The sequence below is a fragment of the Colobus angolensis genome, unplaced genomic scaffold (assembly GCF_000951035.1).
Source record: "Colobus angolensis palliatus isolate OR3802 unplaced genomic scaffold, Cang.pa_1.0 Scaffold62, whole genome shotgun sequence".
NCBI lineage: Eukaryota > Metazoa > Chordata > Mammalia > Primates > Cercopithecidae > Colobus > Colobus angolensis.
Genome location: NW_012119821.1, coordinates 8,001,809 through 8,028,082, shown reverse-complemented (window position 1 = coordinate 8,028,082; position 26,274 = coordinate 8,001,809). Strand labels below are relative to the sequence as shown.

General features: G+C 34.8%; 1 protein-coding gene across 2 annotated transcripts in view; it reads right to left on the bottom strand.

The window, feature by feature from the left end:
- Nucleotides 1-8,341: 8,341 nt before the first annotated feature.
- Nucleotides 8,342-26,274, bottom strand: part of PRR16 (proline rich 16) — a 223,256-nt gene continuing 205,323 nt past the window's right edge. The window contains exon 2 of one of the 2 annotated variants that reach the window (XM_011963689.1): nucleotides 8,342-9,705. In XM_011963689.1, coding sequence (XP_011819079.1) covers nucleotides 8,950-9,705 — 756 coding nt within the window. In that variant the 3' untranslated portion in view covers nucleotides 8,342-8,949. The remainder of the gene's footprint in view (nucleotides 9,706-26,274) is intronic. The other variant, XM_011963690.1, reaches the window with a different exon arrangement.

Genomic DNA, 26,274 nt, shown 5'->3' with positions numbered 1-26,274 from the left:
CTGCCAAGCCCAGAGGTAAGAATTTTAAACAGCAGACAGTCCTAAACCATCAAAATTTTTGGATTGAGATGAAATGGTGAGAGGAAATTTTCTCTGTTGGGTATTGGCAGGATGGAGTAGAAACTAAGGCAAGAGGTCAAATGGGTAGGCAGGTGGCAAATGCAACTTTCAGAAGGGAGACAACAAAAGCCCATCTAAGGAGAGTCATTGGGAATGACTTTATAAAGGAAGACATGGCAAAAAGTTAAAATTACTTAGATTTAAAAAAATGAGAGATTGAAAAGCTAACTATAGCTAAAATTTGGAGTCTAGGTAATCAGAAAAATTATTGAGAAGTCATATGGAGGAGCTAATTTTAATTCCCTAATAACCGATTGATAAGTCCACTTAGAAAAAGAAATGTTTTATAAACCCAGAATTTCAGTACTGTATTTTCAATATCACATAAGATACAGTCATTATTTGATACAACTATAAAGTTTTTAAAAGAAGATAAAATAAATCAACCCAAATACTCCTTTTTTGTCATAAAGAGTGTTTTGAACTGGTAGAAAATAATAGTTCCAGATGATATTTTTGGACTTTTATTGGCAATATTCATACTGGTGAGTGTGTGAAGCCATAAATCACTGTAACCATAGGACTCCAGTTCTCAGTCCTTTTGAAATGCCCTTCACTGAAATATGTATTCAGATATATCACAAACTTTTATTAAAGCAAAGCAATAGTTAATGCTTGGTCAGAATTTTTAAAATATCACTGATAAATTAAGTTTTAAACCATAAACCTAGACTTTTTTTTTTAAACAAAAGATGATTTATTCTTATATGAATATTTTTAGAAGATGTAAAGATTACTTATGTATTAGACTTTAGTTTCACGAATTATATTCTAAATACATTTATTCATGTGCTATTACATGTTATTGTAATTAAAACTAGGCTACACTTGTCAAAACAGTTTAATAAACCATACTTTTTGGTTCAGTTTTCTTAGAATTCTATCATGTTCATTTGCTGACTTCCTAATTCACAAAATGTAATCCATCAAAAATGAGACTTCTGCAAATGAATCGGTAAGGTTCTAAGAAAATCATTAGGCTTACCTGATAATATAAACTACAAAAATATCTAAGTAAAGTGATTACTTTATAAATAAGATGAAAACAATATCGTTAGCATCAACTAAGGCAAATAAAAAACAACCCACCATATTAACCAAGAACACGAATAATTTGGTAAGAAGTATCGCAAATTAATAACAATGATTTGTATTTGTTCAAGGTTTTACTCTTAGTATTTTCACATTTATTAAGTAATTAGGGCCTCATAACAACGTGTTGTCAGGTGGCGTCCTTCAGAGGAGGAATGCCGGGGAAATTGTTAGGAAACTGAGTGGTAATAGAAGATAGACAATTAATGTTACTAGGGAAATACATATTTAGAAATAAAATGTGTGAAACCACGTAATTTGAGGAATGAGTACAAGACCAAGACCTTGTGAAGGATTAGATAAAATTAAGCAGGGGTAATACATATCATTTCTATAAATGTTACTACAAGAAAGACATGCGTTGAGAAAGAGTTGAAGTTTGAGTAAATAAACAGAAAATATAACTGACCTTAACTATGTGTGTAACCCGTTCTGTGTTAGCAGAAGAGCTTTTACTCCATGCGAATAACACAGTAAAATTTAAAGCAAAGCATTGAGTAAATAGTAATTTCCTATGAGACCATACCTAGTCTAGTTAGCACCAATCTAGAAGATATTATAAAAGTTTGGGACATGTTTCTGACCTCTGCAAAGAATGAAATAGAATAATTTAGTGGCTCTGCCTATTCAATAACTGAAGGTTGCAGACTTGTTGAATCCTGAAATTGCATATCCATGTTGCCTCATCCATTTTGCATTTCAGCATTGCTGTCTAGGAAAGAACTAAAGCTTGTAGTCCCATTGCCTTAGAAGTTCATCTGGGGTTTGTGTAATTGTAGCATCCTTCTGCTGATATTGTTTATTACATTGTAATGGGGGAGTCCTGGTAAGCTCAGGGTACACACTTAATGACCCAACAGCCCCACTAGGTAGAAAGAGTGGCACCATTATCTATACTTTAAACGAAATCTCAAACCTGGTTGAGTAATTCTATCAGGAGCACTTAAGATCTGGGAGGAAGGCTGGGCGCGGTGGCTCAAGCCTGTAATCCCAGCACTTTGGGAGGCCGAGACGGGCAGATCACGAGGTCAGGAGATCGAGACCATCCGGGCTAAACCCTGTCTCTACTAAAAAATACAAAAAAACTAGCCGGGCGAGGTGGTGGCGCCTGTAGTCCCAGCTACTCGGGAGGCTGAGGCAGGAGAATGGCGTGAACCCGGGAGGCGGAGCTTGCAGTGAGCTGAGATCCGGCCACTGCACTCCAGCCTGGGCGACAGAGTCAGACTCCGTCTCAAAAAAAAAAAAAAGATCTGGGAGGATCGAGACTCAAACACAGACTTCCTTGTTTCAAATGGATATTTTTATCCTAATATACTGTCGTCTACATTAATATTATATATACATATATCATAATTTACATCATCATGGTCCTAAATTTCTGTAGTACATCATGATATTTATTTGGCTATTCTGGAGAGATTAGTATGTATCTTCAAATTAGGTTTATGTAATATTAGGGGGACAATTCATTTAGGAACCTAATTATAATTCAAAGATTATTTATTCAGAAACTTGCCAACTGAAAATTTAGTATGAAATTCTAAAGTGTTCAACTTACAATTGCCTGTTGGTGACTACTCTCAGACAGAATTCAAATATGGTTATTAATAGTTGTAAAAAAAACCTCAATCCTCATCATACTAAATGTTGTTAATTCCTCCCACTAAGCTTTTAGCAGAGTTATAGTAGATTCATTCCTATCTGTGTTTAAAATAAAATGACATCCTAGTTTATGAAGAGATTAAGTGAGCATGAGGTAATATAAAAAGAAAATAAAGTCTTCAAGAGTCTATAAAATATTCAAACACTAAAAAATTACCCCTTTGAAACTGTGATGGCTATGACTTGGGCCCACACCCATATGCAGATCTCCTTCCATTTCTGGGCATAGGGGGACTACAAAACAGCCACGTGACTAGATTTGGCCAATGACATATGCAAGGGCATCAAAGCACCAATCTTTTGTGCATTAATGTTAACTGATGTAAAAGCATCAGTAAGATTCTCCAGTTGCCCCTTACTATGTTGTGATGATCCTTGATGAGAATGTTGGATTCCCAGGGTCAACACAGTCTTTACTATTGAATAAACCACTTGAGAGACTCCTGCTCTGAAGATTCTCCCAGGCTCAGGATGAACTCTGACAGAGTTCATGACAAAGAACTCAGACGTTTCTGAGATACTGGAGTTATTTGTTATCATAGCATACAGCCTAGTCTGTCTTGGCTAACACAGAAATACGTTTATTTTTCTATCTTATATCTCCCAACAGCCTTCTGAGGCAAATTCCAGAAAATGATGACTTTCAACTCTATAGATTACCTGTACACAATGCAGGATCGATGTTTTAGGTGGTGCTGAAAGATGGTAAAGAATATGGATTGTGGAGGCAGACTGTCTGCCTTATAATTCCGCTTGACCACTTACTGGCCCCAAGATTGTGGGCAGCCAGTTTCCAAAACTGCAGTTTTCTCATATGTAAAATGTGGATAATAATTGTGTCCAAGACATCAGGTTGAAGGAAAAAAATGATGTTATGAGGAAATGTTTTATATTCACGTAAAACCCTTAGAAGAGTGTTTAGAGTAAAGTAAGCCCTTGATAAGGATTAGATAGTACGCATCTTGCTACCATGAACCCTGACCCACTTGAGGCACACATTGTTTTATTTAGCTGGTCTAAAATCCCTTTGAGTGGTTAGGATAATTGACAATTACATTATGAAATACAGGGAAATCATATCCATAGCCTAATAATAAAAGTATAGAAATGCTTTTATTAGAGAGAGTTTTAATGCACTCTTTAGAGATTCCATGGAGTAGATCTATTGCTACTTTTGGCTTTAGGGGTCAATGTTAAATAGATGAAATTCACAAGTGAAACACCAGTGTATGATAGTGACAAATTCAGGGTCAATGGCATAATTCTACGGAATCAGAACTTCTTAGGGAAAAGATCCAAAATAATAGTCTTTTAACATAGAGAAAAAAACTAAAAGGTGAAGCCACTGGTAAAATACATGAGAAAATGAGGCTTGCATTATTCAGCAGCTCATTCATTTTAGATGGTAGCTAAATTGCCTGAAATCCCTTTCATATTCTGCAAAGATCAAACACATTAAGAATGTCAAAACAACATTAGGTAATCCCTTTCAAGCGCCAAAATAACTGATCGAAATAAAGGAAACATTTACAAAGTTTGGGGCTATGAAGAACACAATTAAGTGGCGATACTGTGGAGGGAAAAAGCATGGTGAGTCATGCTGGCAGCACAAAATGCCAGCCCAATACTTATCAAGGGGAAAATTTTGGCAGAATATTGAAACTGAGGTCTGGAATTACTCCATTTGTAAATAAGTGTACTAATTCCTATGTTATGTATTAGTATTAGAGATATGTTAAGTTTGAGAAAGAAGTTAATATTAGTCTACCTATATTTGATGAGTCTAGAAGTTATAAATTATAAGCAACATTTCCTCCTTATTTTCCCTTTGTCTTTACACAATTCCATACCCCATGTCAGCTTAACCATATTTTAAAGACAGAGTTATTTGTAAAGCTTCTTTATATTACACTTCAGGATGTTTTTTCCCCAATAGATCAGAATGATAAATCCAAGTGCTTCAAATGAAATGACAGCTTTCATAATTGCTACTCCATGAAGAGAAGACTAACTGCAGTTTTATATTCAACACCACCGTGTGCCCTAATCATAGCATCACATCTGCCATTATTTCAGAATCATGGAACTTGAAGAATTTGAAAACTTCAAAATGTTTACTGTAAACATTTAAATGTGTCATAGCTACACGCTGACCCAGAAAATGTGATGTGATTTTGTGAAAATGTCTAGTAATTGCCTGATGCTGTGCACTTTATCTACTTTCGTGATATGGCTTTTTATAGAACTTTATTGCTCATAAATCATTTCCCCACTTAGAAATCATCAGTATTATATCAAAGTACATTGCAATGTAATCTTTTGCTACAACTTAGAACATAGGTTATAGCAAGATGTGCTGCCGACAGAGAATTAGAAGCAAGAAACAAAATCGTCAGGATAATTACAAGACTCAGCATCTCATTATCACATACAATCCATGGAAAAAAATTCAGTCAAGGCAGTGATTCGTGACTTGATCACACCATTCCTTGTGCAATTATATGCAGAACTATGCAGACTTTTCTTCATGGAGCGCCCAGAAAGAGCTATAATTAAACTTTGTAGATTCAAGGTCTTGTATAGTTTCAGAGACTGTGAGTAGCTGCTACTCCGGTCATGCTCATCTGTCCACAGAAAGCTGTATCAACTGTATCATATTCCTTTATTCATTGAATAATTAGGATGCAGTTATAATTCAAACACAGGATAATTTAGGATAATTAAACCACTTCTGCTAATAGTAGATTCATTTCTTCCAATATTATTCAATGAATGAGGGAAGAAATGGATATAATAACATAAATTGGAAGAGTGAAAAATTTCTGTTTTTGTATACCCTTGTATTTTTGTGAAGATATTTTTAGATTTGGCTTAAGCATGACCTTAAAAATGTGTTTTATTTCCCTTTATAATTGCTACAACTATTGGTGGGTGGAAGATAACTTTGGTCAATTTTTATTTTCTTTTCACCTTTCATCAGTAGAAATACAACAAACTCCAAAAATGGGAAAAATCTTTGTCTAAAGTAAAAAAAAAAAACAAAAAACCCTGTGTATTCCAATTTAATTAATGAGTACCACGCCTTTTGAAATATGCCCTATTTTTACAGTATGAATGGAGATTATCATAAGAAGTGTATTACCATTTTACATTTTGTGGAAACGTCACCTTCAAAGGAGTATGAATGCTGGCTCTGTGGTAAACACTATGTGTAAATAAAAGCGTTCAAATGCACATTGTTACCAAAATCCACTCTCAAGTATTTGAGGAAAACATTTCTGTTTATGGTCTTTAGGAAGAGGAAGTATGTACTCTATTTTATGATGATTTAATGGATGATGTGTAGAGCTTGCACTTCAACATTTACATTTTGAAAGCAATGTTGGCTGATTACAAAAACTGTGCTGCTACTTATGACATTTTAATTATAAGTTTGCAGGCAAATATTATGATGCTCTATGTTAATTGCTTTCTGTTTTACAAGTTTGTATATATGTAAAACTATAACTAAGTTCCAATGAAGGTGGCAATATTATCACTTGGGCAAGAAAACATATTGGTACAATATATTCCATGCATTAATAAAAAATGAAATAGCATGGAGTAAATAAATTCAAAATAAGTCCTAAGACTGCTGTAATCTAACATTAAATGTTGATTATGAATAAACTAATTAAAAGAGTAAGGTCCTTATTAGCAAGGTCAAAACTATAACATTTGGGGGATGGTATTTAACTCAGATTTCTAAGCCAGTAGTTATTTATGTGTTGAATAAAAACAAATGTAGTTTTGGTATATGTCACCAATCACACAGAAAAATACGGTCTTTCATGGAGAAGGTTTGTCTATACTTAGAGAAAGAGAAATGGATTTGGAATTCTGCGATTGTTTCTAGGTGTCTGGCTCAATGTCTTTACGCAACCAACTTGAATGTTTCAATTTATTCATCTTGCTTTATTGCACGGAAATGATCTGTTCTGTGGGTGATGTGTCGTTGCTAGAAAGCTGTACCTCGGGATCAGGTTTGGATCCCAGACATTGAAAAGTGTCACAGTATTAAATTATAGGTTGATTATTAGGTCACAGTAACTGGTGGAAGACGAAAGATGGGTTGAAGAAAGAAAACTACATGTCTTCTACAACTGTGTATAATATTGAACGGTCTGGCTCTTGATAGACATGTGAAATGAAGTAATTATTTAACCCTAGAAATATGATAAAACCCTGGCTTTATTTATATCAAGACTAAATGCATGCATTAAAAAGTTAAGAACACATTATTTTGGTATTTAATAAGTTTATTATTTATTTACCTGGCTCATATCTATTAAACTTCTTAATAATACAGATACCAATTTTAGATTATGGCCTTTCTTGATTATGGATCTATGTTTTGTAACTTTCTGATTATTATATGTCTGATTATTTTGCTTTCATTATCTTCATGTCCAACACCTACGAAACATAATGCTGAGTAAATATTTAACATGACATTCTGTTTTTTTACTCATTTGATTGTCCCTTCAAAAAATAAGGCCTATTTTCTTTCTGTATTCCATCTAAAATATATAATCATTTTTAATAGGAAGCTGTCAAAAACGCTATTTAAATTACCATGATCTAGCTTGAAAAAGGCAAGAAAGAAATATGATTGAAGGCTACTTCCCTGTGCAAAGATTACAATTTTGAGAGCAAAAGCCAAATATTCATAAAAGCCATCGGATTCTGTATCAAGTTGTGCAATAAATACATTTCCACAAAAGATGACACCCTCTACTCTTACCACTAAATGAACCAATTTTGTTTTCAGGAACCTGTCCTCATCATAACTCTAGGGGAGAGAAACTCACTTCCAGCTCCAGGACAAAATATCTCATCAATTGAAATGAATGCAATTGGAAGTTAAATTTGGCCCATGCATGGGTAAAGTTTCTTACGCTGGTAGATAAGACTGAAGAGGAGGACTTCTATTTGATGTTAGAAGGAAAGATTCCTTCTCTGTCTTTTAGAGGACAGCAACAGCCCGCGGTATCTTTCAACTCTGAGGGGGAAAAACTTATGCCCAATGCTGAACACGTCCTGATACCAGAAGCATTCAGATTTCCCCCTATAATTCTCCTGTAAATGTGGGTTCCCTTGGGGAGGCAAAGAGTTTGCTAATGCAGGAGGCAAAACACCCTACAGCCTCAATGTAACAGTTTAGGGTACGTCCTGGAAGAATGCTGAGTATGAGGAGGGCTTGGCAACATAGGGAGAGTTCAACAGAAGGCTCTTGAAGTACCAAATGGAAATATAAAATATGTAGTGTGTAAATTTCTATTTATGATGTGGAATATGATATTTCATTTAGAAAATTCTGATATACACTCACTGTAACTTCTCCAAACTCTATCAGATTTGCTGCCCATTTTGAGGAATGTTAAATGAGATTAAATGAACCACTACTTCAGTTTAATTCTGAGGAACATTTGGTTTTGTCATTATTTACTATTGTTTATTGATTTAACAGTATTTCCACAGACCAAAGTATTTTATTACATATATAGCTGAGCATGTAATTCATAATTGTATAATATAGAAAATAAACTTCTTGGTATTGGCCTCAGCATTTAATAATGAAAAACTAGTGACAAACATCTTTAGAAAAAAATAATAAAATAGTCCTTCAGTATTAAAATTTCCTAGTAAAAAGCATTAGATCAAAGTTAAGAATATGACATGTTAATGCATAGATGACTTAGGCATAAATAAAATGAATCAAATCCCAGCTCTTATAGTAAATCAAAATAGGTGAAATCTGCAGGTTCACAGTTTGTCATAGGTCAATTGCAAAAACAATGCATTCGTATTTTTCATCATTCTGAGGTTTTTAATGATACAACATTTAAAATAATGCATACCCAGGATATAAGCAATGTGCTGCATACTTACCAGGTGATTTTTATGCCACTTTGCTGAATGCAGGATTAATATATTTGGGCTTTTTATTGCTTGAGTAGAAAGTGCTCGTTACTTATTATTTTATGTTTATAATATAGAAAATTTAAAAAAAAACATTTTTTTTAATGGCATACATCACACGGTTGTAGTGGTTGATTTCCTCAAGATCGTCTTCTGTGGTTTTGGTGCAGTGGGAGGAGGCACAGTTGCAGGTCTGACAGGGGGGAAGCTGTTACTGTGGCTTATTCCCATTCCCCCATTTTCTAGTGGGAAAGGAGTGAGATGGGGTGGAGGAGGGAGGGGAGGGCCTTGGTGAGGAATCTTTCCTGGTGGGTGGACAGGTTCGCTGTGTAAGTGGACCTCCCTGTTTTTTATGTTATACCGGGTATCACAGTCAGGACAATAGCCATGGTACTGTACTTTTTCATTAAACCGAACTCGTTCTCGAGGCCCTGCCTGGGGACATCTGTCTTTTTCAGGTCTATGCATCAGAGGCTGGACTGGAGCCTTGTCCAAGTTACTGTTGGGTATGCAGCAGATATCTCCATTTGGAATTTTGTTAGGTCCACCTGGTAAGCCTCCATTTTGTAGAAGGGTGCCATTGGTCTTTACGGGATTGGCAGTTGGAACCACCCTTTTGGGGTCTTCACACTTCACAGGTGTCAACCGTGGAGGAGGTGGTGGAGGGTTTGGCTTTCTCAGGACCGTGAGGATAGCAGATGGGTGTGCTGGGGGTTTAATAAGCGGTGCATTAGCCTGCACTTTGATCTTCTCTAGGCTGGAGGCTGTTGTGCCACTTGAGCTACTATTCAGCGTGTCCGTTTTGGAGCTGTCAGTCATCTCATCCTCCAGCTGTAGGTCAGAGGTCAGGGTGTCAATCTGGTCAACCACCTAGTGGAAAGGACAAGGTAATTGTTTTGAAGAATGACCCAAACAAAGTATACTAGAAACAATGTCTTTTTGTCTAGGGGAAATCTGCTATGGAAGCTTTAACTGATATTGAACTGAGCATTCCATCGCTGTTTGATGTTTTCAGTCAATAAATTTACAGAATAGTGACCATCACACAGAGGACCAACTGTTTGATAACATAATTTCACATGCCTAGAACATAACATATGATTTATATATGGATTCTATTTCTGACTCTGATATACCCACCCATAAAATATGAAACCTGATGCAGAAATATAACTGATGTTTTAAAATAATCAGAGAGTGTTTCCCTTCTGCTTAACATGTAGAAAGCTGTAGGAGAACATTGCTTCCAATTTTGAAATAAGAAAGAAAAGATCATCTGCAAAATCATAACTTTTCTTGATACCAACAGAGACCTGACCTCACAAGGCAACCAAATGCACTGAACTGTCAAGAGTTTCAAGCCCTCTGAGGATATACAGAAGACATCAACTGTTCAACCTTTAGAAAATCACAGGAAAAAAAGCAGCAACCATCAGAGTGGGTAAAGAAAACGACTAAAACTTTGATGACTAATTAAAGGTTGAATATGTGCTATTATGACAATTTAGAATCCTGGGAAGTCTCAGACACAGTAGCATCTGTACTCACTCATGGCCTCCTTTTCACAGACCTCTCAGGCTGAGAGGAGAAAAGAGATGGAAGAGAGCCCCTGTTGGGCACACAGGCACAAAACCCCATCCACTTCTCACACTGTTCTCTCTTATAAAGCAGAACCTTTACTGGTGCGTTAGCAAGAAACCCTCCAACCTGTAAGATACAGGCAACGATCTTTTGCTTCTGAGAGAGGGTAGAAGCAAAAGCTGCCTCACCTTCCAGAAAGGGAAAGGAAATTATCTGGGCCCAGGACGCTAAACTAATAAAAAGCAGACGTTTACTATCACTGGGGGAATGACAGGAAGTCACATCAGTCAAGGGCTACTACAGGCACCAGGCAGAGGAGCCAGGGACTCAGATAAAGCTGGCAGAGGTATCAGAGCATAAGGCAGGTCATCACCCATGTTAAGGAGAGAGGTTGTGAAGACAGGAACAGTGAATGGAAGTATCTTAGACAATGCAGTTCTAAGGAGAGTTTGGCAAGGATACTGGGGAGTCTGACATCTCCCATAACAGGGCTACCTTAGTGTCTCTGCCCTGTTCAGTCATTGGCTGGGAGCAGCAGTGTGGTCACTGCTCAAATGCTAGCTTTCAGAGTACAGCATCAGGGTCCTCAGTCATTTACACTCTGCATTCAGAGGTCTTGGAGGCTATTCTCATAGCCACCATATATGTACTGTTATACATATAGGAGAATGGAAAAGTTAATGGGCTGTTTTAAAAATAGTTTATGTAAGGAGACAGTTCCTTCATTTCACACATTTCCATCCATTCATTCCACATGGAGATTGTTCCCTCCTCTTTTACTTAGGTCTAAGTTTAATCAACTGTGAATTGGCTCTTTGTCACATGGTGGCAGGATTGGGCTCAAAATGAAAACACCAAAAGCATCTAGATGTTGGACAGGATATAGACTTTACTTCTTCCCAACGAGACTCTTAAGTGATTGATTCCAGCAGGTAGGTAAATGCCACCAGGGTTCAGTCTTTGGATATCTCAAAGGCCTGCAAACTCAGCAGTTTCAAAACATTCAACAGATATAATAAATTCCACAAATTTCTTCTAGTATTTTCTAGTTTAGCAAACGACAGTACAAACCTCCCATCTGAATAATCAGAAATCCAGAAACTATATGGGATACCACCCTTTCGCTCGCCTTCTGGTCAGGAGAACAAGTCCTTCTGTTTCAGCTCCTAAATAATGAATCTTAAATCCATTCACTTTCCTCCATTTTCACTTCTGTCATCCTACTCTGAGCCTCTATGATTTGCCATATGGACTATCTAAAGCCACTTTACTTCCTTTTTCATTTCAGTAGTCTCAATGACTTTTTCTTTTCTTTTCTTTTTTCTTTTTTTTTGAGGCAGAAATGTGCTTTTGTTAACTCCCCATTTAAATCCTTTATATGTCTGCTCATTTCTCCTGTGATAAAGATTAATTCTTAAGACAGACTTCAGGATTCTGCACGGTCTCACTCAGTGGAATACTGGTGTTTATCAACTGGCTCTTGGCAGTGTAAGGAAGTCTTCATTCAAAAGGTTTTGTGGAAAATCCCACTGTGGTTGATTTCAGGTTAGTAATGCGACATTACTGAATCTGAGGTTGGGAATAAATGTACAGTAGCACACAATTAAAAAGTATACTATATATAAACTCAGGAGCACAAATAATAGTGAACTGCAGTAAAATAATTTAAAGTAACAGGGAACAATTAGAAAACTTTTGTTTTTAATGTAATTAGTTTAATTATAAGTTTATACAGTTTCACTTTTTGTTTTTTGGTTTTTTTTGAGACAGAGTATCACACTGTCGCCCAGGCTGGAGTGCAGTGATGCGATCTCAGTTCACTGCAACCTCCATCTCTCAGGTTCAAGCAATTCTCCCACCTCAGCCTCCCAAGTAGCTGGGATTATAGATGTCTGCCACCACACGCAGCTAATTTTTTTGTATTTTTACAAAATACAAAAAGAGACGGGGTTTCAGTATGTTGGCCAGGCTGGACTCGAACGCATATCTCATGATCCACTCGCTTTGGCCCAGTTTCACTTTTAACAACCAACCAGCTCACAAAATTTTAAAAAATATGATTGGCATTTTAGCTAGTATGAATTGGTTCCAGTCACTGTCTCATGCTCCTAAATAACTCTCAATCCTCAACTCTGTATTTCTGCTCCAAGTCTCTCTGGTCTTCTCAAAATTGCCTGTCTGCTTCCTGCCACAGAATGTTTGCACAAAACATTATTCCTTCTTGAAATGCTCTTCCTTCTTCTCTTAGTCTAGTTAACTCTGACACATCCTTAAAATTTTTCCTATTGCATTCTAAAGGCCTAACATAACAACCGGTATTAATTAGGGACTCGGCAAGGATTTGTTAGGTAAATGCTCCGAGGGTTATTTCTTCAGTTTAAGTGTGAGCAAAAAGCATTTTCCTTCCAATTTGATTTTTGGAAGTGGTTGTTACTTCAAAACTTGCTCAGTTATTCTAGAAGAAAATGGGAAGAAAAGAATTTACCCATGAATGACCACCGAGTTGGTTGCATATTCACCAGCTCTGTCTAGAAACTAAAGTGAAAGGCTGTCTAAAGAATGTGAGAGGTAGAGAGACAGTCTTGGCTCATGGGTCCCTGTCCTATTTCACCTGGAGGTTATCTACCCCACACGTTTTATTGTAGTAAATTCTGCAGCAAAGGAGAGAAAACATGTCTTTTATGAGAGAAGTGAAGCTGATTTTCAGGAAGAATAAATGCCACCTCAGTTCCTGCTTGTTTTATGCTTCCTACCTGGTTTCAGTCTCTATGTTGTTATGTCCCAAGTGCCTATAAAATTCCAAGAGAATAAAAAACAAACAAAACACTGCTTTCATGGAGCAGGGAATCCAGTGGAAGGGCCTGACTTTGACTAGATCCTCAAACAAGTAACTGTAAAAGTGCAACTAGCTCAGGTACTCTGAAGAATATAAGATGCTATAAGGGAAGAGGAAGATCCCATCAGAAAGGTCAGTGAAGCCTTCTGTAAGGATGAGTTGGAGCTTACTGGCAGAAGAGTGGTTCAAGCAGTCTGCTCAGGAAGGAGCCTGATAAAGGCCCTCTGACAGAAGAGATCACCTGAGTGTGACTGATTTGAAGACTGTTTTGGCTCAAGGGTACTGTGAGAGATGAGGTTGGAGAGTTAGGTAGCAGTATCCTGTGAGAGCCTTTGAGATGATGTGATAAAGTACCACATATTTTTCTTTTAAAGAGTTGCAGAAGTGAGAGGAGTATTCAAACAGACAATGAATTAGTACTTTCAGAACTGAAGTGTCCTCTAGTTAAAGTATACAGAGTTTCAAACAAGAAAATATAAACAAACTCTCACCCAGACATACCATAGTGAAACTAGAAAATACTGAAAAACAATGATAAAAGTTTTACAACAACAAAAAAGGGAACATCAAATATTTATAGAATAACAAAAATTAGGCTGACAGATTTTCACACAAGTAACAGTGGTCCCAAGATAATTTAGAAATAGGTTCATACTGAAAAAGTAATTGGGAATGTTAATATAGTTTAACTGATACAGAAGTGAGAGAAATAGACATTTTTAGACAACTAAGACTGAGAGAATATTGCTCTTCTAGCTCAGTATTGAAAGTATTGATAAATGAAAATTTAGTGAAAGGTAAATAATCAGAAGGAAGAACTGGAATGCAAGAAGCATAGATAAACAAAGGTACTGGTAAACAAGTAAGTCAAGTTATGCATTGATTACAGAACATAATATATTAATGACTAATTTGGGACGGGGTAAGAAAAATGGGAAGCTAAAATACTAGGAAAAAGAACATGTCTGATTGTAGGACAATCAGAATTAAACTATTTAAGGTCATTGTCTTTGTTGTGTGTGTGAGGAAAATTATTATCTATCTGATACTGATTAACTTTAATAAGTCAAAAGTGCAGGTGCAAATTTTAGAGAAACTACTGAAATAACAGATATAAAATTATCACTTTCAAAATAAATAAGAAATAAAAAGTGAATAAAGGAAATTCAATAAATCTAAAAAGGCAGAGAATAAGAAATCTTAAATTTTATCACAACATAAAGCACCATAAATGAAAGTTGCTCTATAATAGAATAAGTGATGCCAATACATTTGTAATCACAAGAGTGTAAATAGATTAAAATAATGGATAAAAGTAGTGATTGTTGTCAAAAAGAGACACAGAAAGACAATATAAAGTTATAGAAATAAGATACATCAGGCAAATATCCAAATGCAACCTGATGCAGCCATATTAATTCCAAGCACAAAACTTAGTCCAAATCTTTCTTAAGCAAAGCAACAGTATAGTATTGATATCAACTCAGGTGAATAAATAAATAAAACATAATTTAGAGTTCATGTTCATGTGTACACACATATGAGTGGAAAAAAGATTATGAAGTAGCAATTCACATCAAGTGAATACAAATTTCCAAACACCATTAACCACACACTCAGTCTTACTAGTAATTGAGGTCATGCAAACTTGAAAAAACAACATAACATTTCTAACTCAATGATTTGGTAAAAGTGAAACAACCTGATAATCTCAGTTGTTGGTGATGATATGTATAATTGGGACTTATACATTGTCAGTGCAAATGTAAATTCAGTCAATTCAGACAACTTTTAAAGAATATCTTATAAATTGAATAAGGTACATACTTTGTGGCAATTCTACTAGGAACACAGCCTCGACTATGCCAGGGAAAGTCCGATAGATGTTCACAGGGTTGAAAATACACAAGGATATACCCTGTAGGTTTTTCATTTTTGTTATAGCAAGAAATTTGAAACAACCTAAATATCTATTAAAAAGTGATTGTGTTAGCAAATACAAAGCAGTTAAAAAGAAATAACTAGTGCTATATGTATCAGCGGAGATAAATCTCGAGAACCTAATGTTGAATATTTCAACAAATATTAAAAAATATATTCAGCAGATATATCTTGTTTAGGCACAGAAGCACAGGTAGTTTAGTCAATACATAGAAATAGATAATACACATCAAATTCAGAGAAGGAGAAACAGGAACAAATGCGGGAAGTCATCAGTTACATAATATCAACATTTTATTGCTTTTAAAAGGATATAAAGTGATTCTGAGAAAATGTTAACATTTGTTAAATAAATTTTATTGTGGATATTTAAGGTACACATTAGGTTATAAAATGCATATACAGGGAAGTGGTTTCTACAGTGGAATGAATGAGCATCTCCATCATCTCACACGGTTACCCATTTCTCCCCGACAAGAGAGCTACAATCTATTCATTTAGCACAAATCCTAAACACAATACGATATTGTTAACTATAGCCCTCATATTGTACATTAAATCTTTCAATGTGTTCATCCTACATATTTGCTATTCCGCATCCTTTGACTTACATTTCCCCATCCCCTGACCCCCAACTCAGACCATGGTAGCCACTGATTTTGTTGTTGTTGCTTTAGATTCCACATATAAGTAAGATCATGCAATATTTTTCTTTCTGTATCTGGCTTATTTCATTTAGCATAATGTCGTTCAAGTCCATCCATGTCGTGGCAAAGGGCAGGGCTTCTTCCCCTTTCTCTTAAGGTTGAATAGTAAATGTTTAACATTAGCTAAATGATTTAGAAAGAAATAAAATAAGTAAAACTTACAGATGCTATGTGGAAAACATACTAAAGCATGCTGCATTTTATTTACTTAACCAATTAGATTTTATTTCAGCCAAGTGAGAAGTAAATAAATCACCTAGAAAAGGAATCCACTATATCTTTATAATTGCACATCTCTGTTTTGCTTAAGGTATTTCAAAGTATGAAATTGCACCTAAAGGAATAGTAACCACAGGCATGATAGAAATTAAAGAAAAAACAAAATGAAAGAAAGTAGGACTGAAGGGATAGATTTTTTTGCAGACAATTGGAGGTGAGAAGATAGCATGGCATCAATCACAAACCTGGGAACATCCACATGTAAACATCAGGTATCCAGAAAAAATGTATCTCAAACTTGAAATTGAGTCATTTGTCCAAGTAATTGTGGCTATTCGGGTCTGTGAGGGACTTGGTTAATCACAGTGAAACAAAGAGAGTTTTAAAACAAGGATAATGGCAGAAGTTGTGTTTGAAAATCCCAGGAGGTTTTTAAAACCATGTATAAAAAGGAAGCTAGAGTAGACTGGAATAATTAAGAATAGTGATAAATACGAGTTAGGAATCACATGAGCTCAGTATTTTCACATATGGATAAATATATCTAATTAATTTTGAAACAGAAAAGCAGATTTAGACAAAATTAAATAATTATATAATCTAAGTTATTTGTGGAAATCCAAATTCAGTTTATATTACTTCTACAAATCCTAAACTACAATGAATAAGGGTAATGGCACCATAGAAGTATCATTAGAGTGGAATTCAGATGTCCTAGCTAGAGCAATTAGATAAGAGAAAGAAATAAAGGGAATCCAAATTGGAAAATAAGAAGTTAAATTAACTTTCTTTGTGGATGATATGATCTTATATTTAGAAAAGAGTAGAGACTCCACCAAAACACTATTAGAATTGGTAAACAAATTCAGCAAAGTAGCAAGATAAGAAAACTATTAGTAGCTCCTTTTCCTATGCTCCACTGTGTTTTGTCCTTTTAATACTACAATTGCCTTAATGTATTAGGACTGTCTATTTATGTGTATTTCCCCAGAACATATAAGCATGTGTTTCCATCTTTTATCCCTGGCAGAGAGCACAGTGACTGCACATAGTAAGAATTCACTAAGAATTTGTCTAGTGAGGGAATTGAATAAATATAGACACTATGAAAAAAGTCATTTATTGCCAATATTTCCATGCTACCCCAGCTTTCCATGGTTGGATCTGATTTTCACCATCTTTAATCCCTCCAATTCCAGATGGCCCAGAAAGACATATAAAATGGATTAGACAGAGAAAAATACAGAATTGGTGAGACTTGGTGAGCTCTCTTCCTATTTTGCCTAACTCATAAAGCTTTGCTCCAAAGCTTGACACAAAAAGCAGTTGAGTCCAACTCCAAAACAACCAAAAGAGTTTAAGTATATATTTTTCTTCAAATAAATTTCCATACAGCACCAAGTATATTTAGAACCTAAATCTTGCTTATATTGTCTAATAAAAAATATATAATTCAATTGCCTTAAGAACAAAACAAAATGTATACTTCTTTGAATTTGAGTGAATCTTTAGCTCCTCCTTGTCAACAATTCTCAACCACAACAATTTTCAATAACAAACTTAATGGAGAGAAATAAGGAACTTAACCCTGACTGAAACCTTTTCAAGAACATTTATAGATTCCTGTAAAATCTTTAAGGTTGACTTATAAAAACAATGACATTTTAAATATGGTGGCATTGTCAGTGAAGAACTGAAAAGAGAAATTAATGGGAGCTATAGGAATTTCTAACAGGAGAAGGAGACAGGTAAAAACACTATCTTCCCATAACTATTTGATCTTTCTCAGTAGCTGAGTCCAAATGCTGGTGGGTAAAAAAACTGTGTCCAATACAGGCATAATATATAGGATAGCAACCGGCATATCCTCTTCTGGAAGAGCCCTCATATAAGCCTAACAGAGGCAAGGCAGGAAGTGGTGGAGTCAACAGTGAGGATATTCCAGCAAGGACACAGCACAGGAAGGCCACTTTGCCCTGAGTTCATAGTCACCGCACACACACTTCATATAAAATGTGAAAAATCTCTACCCACCTATCCTAATGATCTACTGACAGGATGAAAATAAGCACTTCATTATACAGCCTACAACTCTGTATTCTGCTGCTAGATCGCAGTATTTCTGATAGACTGTATATGAATTAATATGTGTGAATAAACCCTTGGTTATCTTCTGAAAGGTAAAATTGTATTGAATTCTACTTGCGTTAGAAACAATGTCATAAATGGAAACATTTAAATTATCTCACAATTTGGTTAACTTCTCTTTGTATTTATTTATGTAGAATAATCTATAAAAACTTTAAAATTAGGAGTGACTTGGGCCTCTTTTGACTTCTGAAAATGTCCAACGTCCAGTATGAAAAAGTCGCTCAGGAGATCTTCACTAAATGCTTGTTTCCAAAGGGAAGACTAGAACTGCATTGGGTTCCTAGTCCTGTCTTTGGATTTCTAGAGGAATCATATTTCATTAACAATATTATTGTTTCTTACAGATGAGGCCAATCAGCTCCTGACATAGTTCCACATTGTTCCTAAGTTCTTATCCCCTAAAGCAACTAAGCATGTCTCTCTTTGCAGTCTGAAACATCTCAAGCACCATAATTGTATTATTTAACTCTTTCTTTTTTTCCTTGATATATTTGAAAAATCCAGAGTAAGTTAGACGGTCTTGATGTTGTCAGAGATCCAAGGTCTGTGTAACTTTCTTTTCTGCTATACCAAGGGGGTGGGCTCCATTTTCATGTCCAAATTGAGGACTGGGGCCCTGCCTTCACACGTACATTTCAAGAGGTAGAATGAAAAAGGGTGGGGAAGTCATAACCACTCTTTTTTAAGGAGATGTTTTAGAAGCAATACATTTTATTTGCTGACATCTCACCAGTCAAAATAAAGTCATCTTGATACACGGATACTGGGGAATGTAGACTTTTATCTGGGATATGCTTCTTCTACAAAATAAAGAAGAAAGGATATTCCAAAGCAACAAGCTTTCTCTGAAAGAGATACTAAAACAAATACACAGTGACAATAAATATACACACCCACACAAAGGTACATGTCTAATCATACTGTCAGAAGGTAAATATGGAGGATATATACTTAAAAATGTTCACTAATTTTTTTTGTAAGTTTTTCTGGAAACAGAGTAAGGTGCATTTTTGGGAGGTGTTGTGTTGTTTCCTTTTGTAATATGCATATAAGTGGCAACTTACATCCTCTTCTCTGGAAATAAACTAGATTTTAAAATAGACAACAATCATTATTCATAGTTGAGCCTGATAAATTAAGTATTTACCACCTAATACTTTTTGTCAAAAGCAAGTAAAACTATAATGCGATTTGTCTTATTTTTCTGTGTTCAATTGGATGCAATTAATATTTATTGTGCAAGTACTATTCATCTGATAATATGTAAGATACTGAGGATAAAAAAAAATAAGTTTCTAGTTTAAATGAGACTGGCCATATGTACTTCATGTCTTCCTCCTCAGATCATCTTTAAATGAGAGTAAAGAAGTAAGGATAGTAATAAACTCAGAAAACTTTGAGAGAAAAGTGAAATCTAACCAGAGATTTTTATAAATATATAGGTGACTTAATAAAAAAGGTGGAAAAAGCACTGATGATGTCCCAGAAGAATTTCAAATTTTAAAGTGGAATAAGAGTGGGGCATTGTTGAATCACCATATTTCACAAGAACACATTGTGTCTAATGGCCCCATACTCTTTCACATTCAACACGATTGGCAACATAGTAACAGCTAATAACCTTAAGAAAAAAACTGAAATCCTTGCTATAAAAATACGGAACAATGTCTCTGGATAAGAATGCTCTGAGTATGGTTAACAGCAGTTCCGAATAAAGCTCTTAATTTTTTCCATTGGGAAAGTCATGAAGATGGAGTCACAACATCCAGCCATTTGCTCTTGCTCCATGTATGGGAAGATTCTAAAACATCTATATTATAAGAACATATGACTAAGTTTCATGAGATTTTTGAGATAAACAACAACACAAAACAGAAGGATCAAAATGAATGAATTGATCAATGTTGAAGATGAAGCTGCCATTATTAGTGAACTAAGTAGAACTTTGTAGTAAATCTAATTAATCTATTTAGAGATGCTTGAAAATGTACTGCAGTTATAAAACAATAACATATGTAAAAAATAAGCAATCATAAAATAAAAAATTGGAATATAAAACAAATGCTACATTTAAAAAATATTAATAGGCTGAAAGACAAAAATAAAATTTTAGAAATATTATAAAATATAAAGCTAATATATATTTTAAAACTACAAGAAAAAAGTTAAAAGACATAGAGCAAAAAGATCAATATTGGAGCTTCAATAATTGATTAAGAAGTTCCAGAAACAGAAAAAGAGAAAATATGAGATGGTAATAATAAAATAAATAATGGAAGAATAAAGATTTCATGGTTGACAACAGAAATGGAGCTTCAAATGTAAAGGACCAATTGAATGCTGATGAGAATGAATGAAAAATAAAGAAAAGTCAATTTCAAGACACTCAGAAAAAATACAAATCACATGATCAATAGAGTTTATTCAGGAGGAACAGACAGTCAAAGACATTTTACCAGTAACTTCAAAAGTTCCAGCACAAATTATTTCAACCCCCATTTTAATTCCTGGCTAAATTAATAATGTTTTGTAAAAGTAAATTAAAATATTTTTAGATATCAAGGACAAAGACACTTCCTTCCTTCACATCCATTCTTTAAAAGTTAATTAAGGAGATATTCTCGCACAATAAAAATGGAATCCAAGAAAGATGAGCTGCATAGGATTCAAGAAACATTATATTTAACTCAGCCATTTTTTTTTTTTTTTTTTTGCCAGAGGCAGCAGCATATACAGTGGCATGCAGGTATGAAGGACAATTTTTTCTATATTGGTAAAAATAAAGTAGGTAGATGGCATATCAATACCACACATGGCCAAAAAAAAAACAGTTAAGAGGTTGCAGGAGGCCCTGTAGTGTTGCCATGTAAGACTTTAGATACTAGTTGAAACTTTAAAGCTCAGTTCCCAAAAGATGTGTATTTACAGGATTGATTAAAAAATGTAGGAAGCATTTGTACATAGACTGTAGATGAATGCACATGTTTTAGTAGGTTGCTTTTTTTTTTCTTTTCTTTGAGAAATGGTCTCACTCTGTCACCCAAGCTGGAGGGCAGTTGGTCTCACTCTGTCGCCCAAGCTGGAGGGCAGTGGTGCAATCTTGTCTTATTGGAGCCACTGCCTCCCAGGTTCAGGCGATTCTCCTGCCTCAACCTCCTGAGTAGTTGGGATTACAGGCATGTGCCACCATGCCTGGATAATTTGTTTGTTTGTTTGTTTGTTTTTGTTTTTGTTTTTTGTTTGTTTTGTTTTTTAGATATGGGGTTTTGCTATGCTGCACAAGCTGGTCTCAAACACCTGAGCTCAAGCAATCCACCCACTTCAGCCTCCCAAAGTGCTGGGGGATTAACGGCATGAGCCATTGTGCCTGGCCTGGTAAGTTCATGTTTTAAGTCTAATTATTTTATAGCCATAGCATAGGTAGTACATAAACAGCCCATATCTAAATATAAAATTCCACTCTAGATAAGATTTGTGTAAAAATGTTAACAGACCCTTGTAGTCTTGAAAAATTACACAAGATTCAGGGGTTTATGTTAACTGAAACACTAAATGATGTAAAAATTTTAACTCTATAATTTGTAAAACAAGATGTTTACATGCTTTCTAAAGACCCATAACGCCAAAGTACCTGGTTTCATTTAATTCATTTTGTCATACAACCATACGCATTTGTGAACTGCACTTGAAATAAGCAGAAATGACCCAAATCATCATGCACCAGTTCTAACTTCTAATTGTCACATGCCGAAATCCTATTTAGGAAAAAGAAACGTAAAACAAGTACTAAGGGAGAAAGTGATATTAAAGCATCACATAGTTCCATATAGTTAAATGTATTACATGTTATAGTCCCTACATGTAATTCTCACGTTTACTTGTCTATAAGTTTTATAAATGAGGTTTTTGCTTTTCTTTCATTTGTAACAAACATTATTCACAGATTATAATGGCTGAAATATCATTGCTAACTTTAATTCCTGTTTTCATCAGCTACCTTGTGATTTTAACCGACAGCATGGCTCTACTGAGGCTTCCTGTAAAGCGTGGCAAATGAAACATCCTTCATCACAATTGCTTTAGTAACCTAATAGATGTAAAAGCTGCAACTACTTGCATTTTGTGTGTATACACTTCAGAATGATTCTATTATGTTAATCATGTTCAGAAAGAGACTGTAACTCAAGATAATGGAACTGTAAACTTTAACACAAGCTTATAGCTTTCAATATTTGTAATCTCTTTTTGTATTTGTGAAGTATGAATTAAACAAATCCTCAAGTTGTCTCTTTTAATTTTCCCTATAGATGTTAAACTAGTTCAATAAAAAATATTCTGCGAGCATCACAGTAAGGTAGTAAGACTTTGCTGTATCCAATCCACTCTTTCTTCTATTCAATCCATTCTCTGCCTTGCAGTTAGAGAAGACTTTCTTTAAATATGTATCTATTTCACACACATACACACACACACACACAAAATATGTAAATTATTAAAAGCCCTTAATTAATTTGCAATTGCTCTTAAGATAAACAGGAAATACTTAACAAGGCTACAATACTCTGAGGAACCAGGTCCTACCATCCACACCAGGATGCTCCTGTGTCACCCATCCTCACTCCACACTCTTTTCACTTCTCTTAATGCTTAGAAGATGCTAAGTTCCTGCCTGTGGGTTCTTGTATAAGGCATTCTCTACTTAGGACTAGTTCGTTTCACTGTTTCCTCCCACAACACACACACACACACACACACACACACCCCTCACCTGCCCTTCAAGAATGAGCCCCTGTATCTCCTCAAGGCAGTCTTCCCGATTGCCTTCAAATCCTGTTATGCAGCCCTAGATCTCCTGTTCCTGTGTTTCACACCACGTACCACATGGTGATCCAGTGATTCATTGTGTAATCAGCCCCTTAAGGTTTGTCTCCTTGGCAAGACCGTAACCTCCCAGAGGGCAGGAAATCCTGTGCATTTATGTCTAGAATAAGAACATATGTTGAATGAATGAACAATAAACATACAATAACCAAAGGAAAAGTCTTACAACAAAATGTTTTTATATTAGATTCTTATTGTTTACATTTTGTGGTTGATTATAAACTTTTGAAGTAATAAATTTGGGTGGTAAATAGTCTATGTTCATGAGATTTATAACTTCTTTGTTTTTCATATACATATACACACAGAGACACATAAATTTAAAATGTATGGCACTTTCATAGAGAAATGGTATTCACGTGCTATATTAAAACAATTTTGAAATATATAGCATTACTCTTATCAATATTTTTAAATAAATATTTACATTTATATTAAAATGACATTTGGACACATTTTTACTTTTTGCATCTCAGATACTGAGCAAAATGCTTAGTATACAATGCAAAGGAAGGCACATTTTAGTAAATTATATTTTATTTGCTTAAATTATCTTAGTATCTATTCACAGTATTAAACTACTTGTTAAGAAGATCAGAAAACTCTATCTTCTCCTTGATATCTCAAGCAGATATTTCCACTGTAGAAATAATAGCATTTATCATGAATTCAAAGTAATATTACTAGAAATGTTGATACTGATAACACTACTGCATGTAAAGGTAAGATGGTTGGATATATTCATGATTTGGACTCTCACTAGTTTGAGATGATAAAACCGGGTTTTTCTAGTGTTAGCTCTGTACTTTGCAATTTTTTTAAAAGAAAGTAAAAAAGAAACTCTGATATCTGATCTTTGAGAGAAGAGGTGGAAAAAAGTAGGGAGCACATAAGGCACAATAAAATGCACAGTAAAAGGAAGATTTGAAAAATAAAACGAGAGTTCTAGGAGCACAAAACCATCCAATGCAGTACAGCGTAAGGGGTATGGTGTGTGTGTATATGTGCACATTTTAGGATTTTAGTAAATAAACGGGCAAGCTAGAAAAAGGAGGAAATGTGTAAAGACAGAAAGGGAAAAAGATGCAGGTAAACAGGTTTGAGAATGCCTAAGGTCTTCAACATCATGCTAATGGGTGGGGTTTTACCTGAAGGTAATAGGCAGTCACTCGCAGTTCAAACAGAGAAGTGCCAAAAAGCAAGTCATAAAAAAAGATTATTCTTGTCACAAGCAAACCTACGGAAATTACAGAAAATGATACAAATTGTGAGATTGCATCATATTATATTTGCGTTCGTGGAAACATCTGAAAATCTCTAAATCCCACCATTGGCATATTCTCCACAACTTGAAAATACCAAGTTTGGCTCAAACTTGAGGGGAGTGTGCTTAGCATGAATGCACAGGGGGATATCATCCTTGGTTCACTAAAGGTATACAAGCATTCTGATATTCCTTTCTGTGCTGGAGTTCCAGCATTCGTAATGGAGTAAGGGAGTTGCATTTTAAAATACAATATCTTCTTGTCTTATTTAATCATCCAGAATATGTGACATGAAAGAGAGGGTTTAATATTTGAAATTCTTGTAGAATAGGCTTTCTAACCATTTGCTTTCACTGTCATGGGGCTCCAGAGATTTTTTATAGAAATAAATTACATATAATTTGAAAACAATGAAAGTCTACATAACAAATATAAGTCATTTAAATCTGCCAAGAGATTTTGAAAATTGATATTTTACAGCTCTCATTCTGTTGCCAAATCCCAGAAAGACTTCAACATTCACTTTTTTTCTTTATGAAAACAGAGAATTTAGTGTATCTATAGCAAAAGCCATTCATGTTGTTTAATTTTAACAAAACTATGTTGGGAGATACTATAAATACACATGTTCTATCTGTGGTACTGAGAAAGGCAAAACATAGAATATTTTTTCTAACTCCTAAAAATGTTAAGGCAATGAACATATGAAAACTGTAAAACCAATCCCATTGTGAATCTGCATTATTTATCACTTTTCACATGTCCAAATATAAAACATTGCCTTCATCACCTACAGTGCATCAAAGATATTACATATTTTGCTTATGGCCAGAATAAAAGTATTATTTATTTTGTGTATTACAACATTTAAAACATTATAATTACACCCTAAAACCTTTGGTAGTCATATAAATCCATTGTTTATCTTCATAGATATACTCTCATTCTTTAAAAAAAAAAAAAAATCAAAGCCCCCTAGTGTTCAAAACTGTATATTTCTATTGTACTTCACTAAATTCTCTATGAATTATTACTTTAAAAAATAAATTAGCATGTTTGTTACGCTGTGAACGTAAAACCTAGAAACACTTTTTTCTTTCAAAACAAAACTTTTTCTTTTACTGAGTTCTAATTTAAAAGAAAAGGTGAAACAATTGTGGCATTTAAATTAATATCATTATTTAAAAAACACCTCTTAAAATATGCTGGGTAATTTAAAATTATAAGTTTGACAACATGTTTTAAAATTTCAAATTTAGGATGTGGAGGATTAGACATATGGGCTGTAGGACACATGATTTTCACATGTAGAAATCAAAAACTAGAGGATAATGTCTAATTATTCTGAGTAATTTGTAATATCTACCTAGTCTAATAACACATTTTTCCAGAAGGCTAATGCTAATCATTCACATTCACATAAGAGCTATATAAGGAATTATTTACAAAATGATAAGCCATTTTCAAATTGTAGAGTTGGCAAATTAAAAGGGGGAGGTGTACGAATATACCGCCATCAAGCAGGGAACTACAATAAAGAGGAGAGGGTGTGGCGGCCTCATATTGCCCTTTTCAAAAGGTTTTCAGAGAAGCTAAAATGATTTTTATGTGAAATTTACAGATTTTCAAACACTGTGTAATAATAAAAATAATTTAAAAGACTGATTGTGCAAGCTGTGCCAAATCTGCTTGGAGGAGTTAATGAGCTCACGCACACGTCAACATTTTGAGGCCATTTGCTTAAAAGACTCAGGGTCATTACATGCAGCCACCACAGAGTTATTCTCTTACAGCATGTTAGAAAAAAACACTTGGCTAAATCTTCCTCAAAAGTAAAATACCTGCATTCGTCTTTCCT